This window comes from Phalaenopsis equestris, unplaced genomic scaffold, assembly GCF_001263595.1.
Source record: "Phalaenopsis equestris unplaced genomic scaffold, ASM126359v1 Scaffold000402, whole genome shotgun sequence".
In the NCBI taxonomy this organism is placed as follows: Eukaryota; Viridiplantae; Streptophyta; class Magnoliopsida; order Asparagales; family Orchidaceae; genus Phalaenopsis; species Phalaenopsis equestris.
In genome coordinates, this window is record NW_018164844.1 from 1,493,291 (window position 1) to 1,502,937 (window position 9,647).

Consider the following 9,647-nt stretch of genomic DNA (forward strand, 5'->3'; position numbering starts at 1 on the left):
TTATAACATTCACTGTGGACTACTACTTCCATAACAATCGACTACTTCCCTTGTAACCTATATTTTAAATGAGAACTATATTTATTACAATCAGACTACAACTATTATTGATGAACTATGACTGTACATTTACAACGACCAACTTTCTATCTCCATCTTCTCTATTTTGGAAGAAGATTGGACCTGTGCACTCACAATTCATAGTGAAATTATTTCAGTTGGGCTAGACCCCATGAGTTTTCTCCCTGTTCAAGGTTTTCCACATAAAAACTTTTGGTATCCCTATTGGTTATCTTCTTTCATCTAAGCATGTATTGGATTCTTGTACAACGCTAAAACGATGATTCGTACTCTATGGTCACAGATCTTCCATCACACATGAAGAGTCTTTGGTTTAGTCATGCGAATATGCTTAGATTGCTTATAAGTTTCATGAAAATAGAATTTGGATGATCATAAATTTTTATTTGGAATATTTTTTGCTCAAAATGTTTTGGGATTCATGTCTGCTGATAAAAATTTGTTGATGACACAACAAATACAATACTTGCACAAGTCTAAAATTATATTATTTGCCCTAACCAAATCTTGATAATGATCATCAATAAATTTTAACACTTATTAGTGTTCATGGATTAATAACATATCTTTCAATCATTATCTAGATTTGCAATGGTTGAGATTTTAGACAGAAATATACATGTAAAAAAAAATAATAACAATAATAATAATAATACTTTGATAATATAAACCAGACAAGCTTAACAGTTCATTTAATTTGTAAATAATAAAATTTATATTGATTGGGCATAATATGTCAACCATGCTCTAAATTTTTATTACCTAGCAATCATTCAATTTACCTTAATGATATATTAATGGTCCTTTAATTTAAAATAAATATCCCTCATCAAAGCTTCATAAGACTTATAAAATTAAAGTGGGCTATTTTGAACAAAAAATAAATTTTATTAATAATTCCAAAGAATTTGTCTTCTTAAACAAAAAGAATATAATCAAATTTGTCGGTTCATTTTGGTTTATATTACCATAAATGACAACTATTTCATGTATTTAAATGTAATCTGAATAATGTATAAGGACAAAGGGGGGCTTGTCCTTCTAACGAGATAGGAGTCTATCCACGTGCACATACATACATCTATGCCCCATTTTGACACTGGATCCATTTGGGTTCCAATTTCATTCCTTTCCTCTTCTCTAAAAGATTTATTATTAACTCCTCACTGGCAATCCATTGGCCTCCTTTTGGTAATATGATAGATTTGTATCATCCAGCCAAAAAATTAAGTCTAAAATGGTTTTTGATGAATAAATAGTTTTTGTTTAAGGACAACGTTATGGATTTTTGAATAGATTTTGAATGACCGACCTTAAATAGCCCCATGGGATTTAGTATATTTAAACTTGAATGAATGCTAGCTCTTGACACGAACATTAATGAATAGAAAGAGCTAAAACATATTTATAGCTTAATTAATAATACAATATAATAAATTTTACTTCAATTTTTATAAAGATTGTCTATTTTGCGTTAGTTTATCAGTTTTTAATTGCTTTGATTTTATTTTTTAGGCATCTCTTACTTGTGGAGAGAAGAAGTATATTCTTATTATAATAGCACACTTCATATGCATCAATACCATCTCCCATGAAGTTTCTTAAGTACATACACGAAACTCAAATAGCCATTAAATAAAATCTTTACGGTAAATTTGTTATCATGAAAGTTGACTTTATATAATAGGCTCATGGGGTTAATCTAAATATTGTGGCCTCCTTTAGGACTATGCCAAAATAAAGGGGACTGTGGTGAAAGAACACCCATCTTTCTTGTAATAATATAAAAGTGATGAATGATGAGTACTAGATGTGTTGTAGGGTTAGAAAGGCAAGGAGTTAGTGGGACTTTGAAGCTAAGAGCTACATGTTTGGTGGGACTATTTTGGATAGTTTATAGAGAAAGGACTTGGGATTGATATTTTAATGGCTTGGTCGCGAGTCATAATGTTGGGAATTTGGATTCAAGACAATTTAGAAGTTATATGTATTATTAGAGAGAGATTGAAGAAAGTTAAGAGTTTGGAAGAGGAAGCAAAATAGATTGCTTTTTGTTATTGTTCTTTTGAATATTAGTAGAGAGGTCAAGTGTATGTAGAATGAGTTTGAGAATTGCTCGAGAATGAAAAGGAACAAAAATTTTAACATTGTAAATTAAAAAAAAAAAAATTGGAAACAAAATTGGAAACAAAATAAACTTCTAAAAAAAAAAAAATTGGAAACAAAATAAACTTCTATTTTATTCTATTCCATAACTTTATGTTTAAGCATGAATGTTTAAATAACCATATAAAGATAAGAGTTCATAAAGTTAAAGACTAAAAATAATAAAATAGAAGTCAAATTCAACAACTAACATGGATTTGCGTGAAGGTGTTGCCTGCTGGAATTATGGAAAATGATGAAACCAAGTCTTATTTTGTAGAACATATCTTGACGTGTATAACATGAACTTGACTTAAATGTGAAAAATACACGAACCCACAAAACTTTGAAGTTTGAAGGAAATGGACATATGAAAAGCTCGTAAAAAGATAGGCACTGAAGTTTGTTTTAGTCACCTTCAAACAAAGTTTTAATTTCTAACCATATTTCAACTAATTCGCTAGTAAAATTTTAAAAAATAGTAACAGTTTTATTTGGAAATTTAAAAAAATTTACATGTTGTTGCTGATTTTGTGCTGCTCATATTGTGTTGGATGTGATTATTCATTCAAATAAGAAAGTCTAATTCAAATTTCTAATATATCCACAAACAATTCCTCATATTCTTGATAAAGGCAACCATCCATTCAAGCGAGTGAAATCCAATTTTTTATTACATCCATATATTATATATATTATTATTTGAAGTTATAAGCATGTATGCATGTACACTTTTCAGATTCAACAAGTAAACCTCTTTGAAAACATGCATCATAGAATACTAAAAGATATTATAAGATGTATTCATAGAACATATCAATATTAGAGTCATTCAAATGACTACTTGTTATATATACTAAAAATCGCTATTGCAAACATTTCTCAGAAGTCTTTCTCACACTACTCATGGATTATACTTCCATAATGCATATATTGATCATATTTGTATGATATCTCTATAAAGACCAAAACCATATTAATACTATATTACACCTACCCAAGTTTCTTCCATTTGATTCCAACCTTTTAACAAAGGTTGGAAGCTATAATCAGGAAAATCAACATCAAACTTTATTAACAAACGCCATGGAAACCATGCCCTAATGTTGGTATTGAAAAAAGTAATTAATGATGAGAAATGTCTAATGATAAGGAGAGGGGGTGGTGAGGACCAGATCCGTGGTGATTCCGTTCCACTCAAAAGCCTCTTTCTTCCATGGAGAGCCTGCCGCCGCCATTGCGTCATCCTGATGCCCATCCCTACTTCCCACGCACTGCATCGCGACCACATGTACGTCTTTGTCAGCATGCAGTGACCCCACAAAATCGCAGGAGAAGAAGGGAGAGAAAAGCAGAAGCAGCAGGTTAGTGGGGGTACGTACGCGAGGGATGATAATGGCGTCCGAAACTGGAGTAGTTCTGTCTGGCGGATGATGTATGGGGACCGCCACTACATCTGAAGGGAGGTCGGAGGGGAGTGGATGCAGGCGGGGTGGTGATGTTGGGCCTGGTGCTGGCAGAAGCTGCAGTTTCGGCGTTGATGCGGTGGAGCTGGAGGCAGATGGGGGGCCACCTCCGGGGAACAACATCATGTGCTGTTTTTCATCGGCAGACGCGGCGCTGCTAGCCGCCGTGCTCGGCCAAAGAAAGGTAGCCTGTGGCCTGCATATCTTGAATCCGGTTGTCTTCTTCTGCTTTTTATTGCCGGCCGCGCTGCCGTTGCTGACCTCATTTTGGTTAAGGGGATCACTGGCCGATCCGTTCAGCTGCTCCTCTCTTTCCTTGTGTTTCTGGCTCTTCAGTAACTGTACGTCATCCTGCATCGCAGAAACTTTGCTCTGTGATATTGTTTGAAGATTATTCGCCTCAAATTTTTGTAGTTAAAGAAATTTTTTTTATTTTTTGATAAAAGAAATGAGATGCTTTCACGATTAAATTTGATCAAATTTTTTTTCTTAAAAAGCGAAATGAATCCACGATATTATTTCTTAATTCTTATAAAGATTGGCAATAAATTCTCAAAAAAAAAACCTTTATAAGAGAAATCTATGATCTCAAAAGAGTAATGTGTTCTATGCAAATATGAAAATTTAGTTGTTAAATATGTAAATACAAAAGAATTGTGTGGTATGTAAAAATAAATCATTGAAAACATAATATTGTTGAGTTTGAATGCTAGTAATGTAAATATAAAATAATATTGAGCCAAAATACCAATTGAATTATCAAGGAATTATTTAAACAAACTGATTTAAAATCGCTCATATCAAAAATAGAAACTCGGGGACAAGGAAATAAATATCTAAAAAAGGTAAAAGTTACTGGTAAAGATTTATGCAAGCTATTTATCATGGGATTTAGTGAGATAAACGAAAACACAAAACAAAATTAAATTTTGAAAAGCACCTTAAGCTCCTGCATACAATCGAGCAAGGCAGCTAATTCTTCCTCTTGCTTCCTTTTCCATTCCAGCAATGTCTGGTATTTCTCCTGTGAAGTTGAATCCAAGCATGCCACTTCTCGTTAACTAAAGCAAATCGCAATATATTGTTGAAAGTAATTTCACTAATCATTGTTTATGTAGAGAGTGGTACATAAGTACATTGAGGTTGGAACCTCTTTGATTGCCTTAAAATTTTGGGATTTAAATTTTAAGATTTATGCACATACCACCTATTTCTATGTATTTTCATATCTAACACCTAAAATTAATTTTTACAAGACTATATTTGCTCCATTACATATGCATGAAAAAGATGTATTTTAAATTTTATTTATAAGTTAATTGGAATTTCTGTTGTGAAACATTTGAGTGGTATAAATGTAAAAAAATAAATTTAGGTGTTTTTCATGTAAGAACTTAGGAATTGGGTGTTATGTACGTAAACACCCTTTAATTTAAGCTTAAATGTTGAAGTAGAAAAAGGAGACGCAGAAAGAAAACAGGCGAAAAAGGAAAACACCTGCCAAGCGTGTATGGCTTTCTCCCATTCCGCTTTTATGTTCTGTGTGTGCTTTTCCAGCTTCTTCAGTGAAGTCTGCTGCTCGTCGTACCTAGAAAAAGAAATAAGACTTAGAGCTTTCTGACGAATTCAAGCATATATTTATATAATTAAACATATTAAAATGTACCGAGAGGCAGTAAGACAAGCGCGCAAGCAACAAAAGAAACACACAACAGAGAGGGAGACGACAGCATTGAAAGGTTTAAAACTAGAAAAACAACAACAATTAACTGTTTCTGAAATTAAACCACTTATTAACTTGAAAGAATTTGCTTATTGCATTTATTGATAAGAAACCTATTTTAATGGGAGCTTGATTAACTGGTTGGATTCATTTGCATGGATAGCTTTGGTCGAAAGTTGGGGTTCAGATTTATATACATACCACTCAATTTTTGTGTATATGTAAGTATATTTCACTTTTAAGAAGTTAATAATATAGATATGCATCCCTTAAATTTACTATACTTTCATGCATGATAAAGATATGTTAAATAAATGTTTGATGATATCATAAACAGTCAAGTTGAATTTATAACTCTTCGAATTAATACAATTAATTTATATATTTCTTTTAAGGAATTCTGTTAACTCTGGTAAATAGAAAAAATAACAAGCATAGAACATTCGAAATTTACATATTCATGAAACTAATAAGATAATTCTTTTTTCAACTAAATATTCCCCTGATGATAAGTTTGTTTTATGCTTTTTTATTAAATTTGTTCGGAGAGGGCAAGAGAGACCTTTTGAACTGCGCTGCGAGTTGTTGTTTGCAGTCAGCGATGGCAAGTTTGCAGTCGGGGCCGCAGGAGTTAGGGAAGATGGAGTCCCCGAGCTTCCACCCCGGCGGTGGGAACCAGAAAGGATCAGTAACACCGGCTGTGCGGCGGACCTCCACGAGGTCAGCCGGTTCGAGCCAGTACTCCATTGCACCCTCGGAATTATGACGGCGCCTAAACCTCTCAGTACCGTCATAGACAACCTTGCCGGCCATGTGCTTGAGTAAATGATCCAGCAAACCAGTATCGCCAATGTGCTTCCTTGCCTCTTCCCTCAGTGCTTGCCTTAGTATAGGCCTACCCAACTCTGCCTTCTTCGCCCTCATGATCTCAAGCAGCCGCTTCTCCGCAGCCTCATATCTCTCCACAGACCAGCGGTCCTTTGTCCCCCGAGGGCATCTTCCCTCCATCTCCTGCTCGATCTTTATCCTCTTAGTTTCCTTTGCACCGATCTTCTTCTTTTTCTTATTCGTCTTCTGCACTTCCTCTTGATTCCTCTTCCTCCCATTTTCGCTTTGTTGCTCCTCCATTTCAGCCTCCGATTTCTCCGCCGATAGTTCGTAGTGCCGCCCAATGTACTTAATCTTTCTCCTTACCCCCCATCCAACTTCCCCCTCGCACTTGAGAGCTAGGTGACAAGATCCTATCGATTTCATCGGCATGGTTACTTTTTGCTCTTCCTCAGGTCCAACGAGTGGCAGCTCACTAACTGAAGCTGGAGCCAAGAGCCAGAAGCTCTTCAGAGACTTTCCCGCTTCCACCTGTGCAGGGGGTATCCGCCGACAAAGAATCCGCACAGCTTGGTTCGAGCTCATTACGAACCTCTCGTCCAGCTCCGGGAAGCAGATCCCAATCTGTGTTGCGACGAAGTAGCTTCGCAAAGATAGCGTGCTAGGAAAACTCACAGTCACCCCCTGTAACGTCGTCTCGCTCACCTGAAAACAGAATGTAAATAAATAAAAATCAAGCATCCTTAGATAGAAAAGCACTCGAGAGCTCCGCTAACACGACAAAGGAAACTCAAACTCTAACCCTGACTACTCGTATTGCCTTCAGCTGGATCGGAGATTTCGGGGGCAGCTTTTCGTGATCAATCTCGTAGAACGAGCCAGGTTCGTAACGCCCTAAACTCCATTAGAAGAAATCAAATAACGAATAAGAATTCATTCTCTTAGATGAAACACATTGTTCTAACCAATTGAATCTTAAGTGACAGAGATAGAGAAAAAAGCGCAGACAATCGCATAGGAGAGGGCCAAGAGAAACAACCCGTGCAGGGAAATGCGTGGGGCGAATCGGCGGTGTACAGCATCTTTCTGCTTAAAAAGTGGCTTGTCAGACTCGTTTGGACTGGCTCATTTCCGTTCAGGTAATAGTACTTTATCTGCCATTCAGTTAAATAAAATTAAAAATGTAAAAAAACATCATAGCGATTAGCGGGAGGTAAACACCCTCGCACAAAAGGCAAGGAGACATAAAATGAGAAGCCATTGCAGATCCCCTGAAACGCAGGAAATATATGTATCTCCGCGATCCCACCATTCTTTTCAGGCCGAATGCACAAGAAAAAAATAGAAATAATAAAGAAAACACAGGTTGAAGAATACGGTTACTCTATACGCAGTTGTGTGGAAGAAATGTAATCAAAGAAATTACGAAAGATTGAGATAACATTCTTCAAAATTAAAGGCTTAAAGGGAAGCCTTCTTAGTCTCGCAGCATAGCGCAGGCAACCTTCCGCGCCTTACATTATATATATCTTCACAGAAAACACATCGAGTTGAGAGCGTATTTTAAAATTCTGATGTCTGACGAGCATAAATGGTAGAGCAAGCAAAGCGCCCGAATTGCCATCTTCTTTCTGAGAAGAAAAAACAAAGCTATCTTTTCTGCAGCAGGACGAGGAAGTGTTCAATTTTAGTAATGAGATCAGAACCCACATCGGAATGAGTATAGAAAGGGGATGGAAAATCTAGTCAAAATGGGTGGGTTTGTCTGTTGCGAGGTCTCAATCTTGGCCAGGATATCAGAACAAGCAAGAATTACTAGCTTCAAAGAAGATCAGAATATGGCTGATTTTCAATCGCCGACGATCAAGACGAGAATTACAAAGCGAAAGAAGCAAAAAGAAGATAGACCGAGACTCGGACAACAGATCGATCTCACAACTGAAAATCTACCACTAAAGTGGCATTCGAAACTCCTCCATGAAAACTCTTTAAGAAGCAAATCTCAGAGCCAAACGACAGAAAATGAACAGCTCAACTTAATTTGGAAATCGGATTACCACTAACTAGCTAAAAGAAGATCGCCATAGTCATTGATGTTTGCTCAGGAAAGATAGCGAACTCTTAATTCCATAAGAAAACTTAACTAGGAAGATCAAAGAACCAGATGAAATTGAGCAAGAATGAATCAGAATTTTCGCCGAAAGTTTCAGCTACGAAGGCTAGTCTTGGATAATTACCGAAATTTTCCCTGAGACGCTTCAGAGCTCTCTCCCTCTCCCTCTCCCTCTCCCTCTCTCTCTCTCTCTCTCTCTCTCTCTCCAGGGAGCTGAGGCTCTGCTCTCATAGGAGGTGGAAATGGGGAGCGTAGATTAATAGGTGAGTCGTTTTTGCGCGATCTGACAGTTGGGGGTGCTGGAGATTCTAACAAACCGGGTGCGAGCGCGCGAGTAAAAATAATATTTTTTGGTTTAAAATTTTAAATTATAGGCCGATTTATATACATTTTATTAAATTGTTATATTTAACATTTAAAGTTTTACATTTATCTAATATTTTGATATTACACCACGTTAAAATGTATTCATAAAAATATATTTAATGCAATTTAAACTTGATATATAGATTTAATGCTGTTGTAATCTTACTATTTTCATTAAAAATTATGATAATGTTGTTAGGTGCTAGTAAATTCTCGGTTATAGAGTGATATATTAGCGTCTTAGAGTTACGTGAAGATCTAACACATATAAGTAAAGAAAAATTGTCAGAGAAGACATCATGAGTTTTTACGTGAATAGTTAGAAAGAGGAGAAACACGAAATTTAACTCATTTGAAATGATTTCACTATGTCGTTATAAGTTACATGATTTTCATGGTTACTGAATAACTGAAAGAAAGTGAGGTGTGTCTTTCATTAGAGAAGTGATGGAAAGGATTAAAGAAGTGGCAACTACACAACTTCCATGAAAAAGAGCCTACGGTAAAAATAATGTGTCAAGAAATATGATGCAGTGTCTTTGGTATCGACAACTCGACAACAACAGTGACGCCAACGATAGTTGTGGGGGCAGTAAAATAGTGATTGTCGAGCAGCGATGATCAAACACTATTAGTCTAGCGATGGTGGAGGTTGACGGTGGCTACAAGGTAGCAGCAGTCTGGTGACGACAACTGTTGTTTGTTTGTGGCCATGAAGCGGCGACGATGGTCTAGAGGTGGTGCGACTCAATGATGAGAGAAGAGCAGCTGCAGTCCAATGGTAGCAGTCAGAAAACAACAGTCTGGCGATGGTGGTGACTTGTCTATAAGGGTGTAAACGAGCCGAACACGAGCGAGCCCAAGCTCGGCTCGTTTATATTTCGAGCTCAAAAAGTGTGTTCGTGTTCGGCTCGTTTGCTTAGCG

The 9,647-nt window shown here is 36.3% G+C and overlaps 1 protein-coding gene across 3 annotated transcripts; it reads right to left on the reverse strand.

The window, feature by feature from the left end:
- Positions 1-3,092: 3,092 nt before the first annotated feature.
- On the reverse strand, positions 3,093-8,636 carry LOC110026847 (protein DYAD-like). 3 transcript variants are annotated; one of them, XM_020728025.1, is made up of 8 exons: positions 8,481-8,634; positions 7,283-7,397; positions 7,046-7,137; positions 5,978-6,948; positions 5,190-5,280; positions 4,633-4,716; positions 3,609-4,043; positions 3,093-3,500 (listed from the first exon to the last, which is right to left on the reverse strand). In XM_020728025.1, the coding sequence occupies exons 2-8, from the start codon at positions 7,323-7,325 to the stop codon at positions 3,369-3,371; spliced, it is 1,848 nt and encodes a 615-aa protein (XP_020583684.1). In that variant the 5' UTR covers positions 7,326-7,397; positions 8,481-8,634; the 3' UTR covers positions 3,093-3,368. The 3 variants fall into 3 exon arrangements, with proteins under 3 accessions (XP_020583684.1, XP_020583682.1, XP_020583683.1); XM_020728023.1 differs by having other exon boundaries at positions 3,093-4,043; positions 8,481-8,636; XM_020728024.1 differs by lacking the exon at positions 8,481-8,634 and adding an exon at positions 8,301-8,320 and having other exon boundaries at positions 3,093-4,043.
- Between the last annotated feature and the right edge of the window lie 1,011 nt (positions 8,637-9,647).

Excerpts from the sequence above, each read along its gene's own strand:
- LOC110026847 (XM_020728023.1), bottom strand. The coding sequence starts at position 7,325 with ATGCTGTACACCGCCGATTCGCCCCACGCATTTCCCTGCACGG. Across the intron at positions 7,138-7,282 it reads CCACGCATTTCCCTGCACGG|GGCGTTACGAACCTGGCTCG; the intron begins GTTGTTTCTCTT and ends AATGGAGTTTAG. Across the intron at positions 4,044-4,632 it reads ATTGTATGCAGGAGCTTAAG|GATGACGTACAGTTACTGAA; the intron begins GTGCTTTTCAAA and ends TCTGCGATGCAG.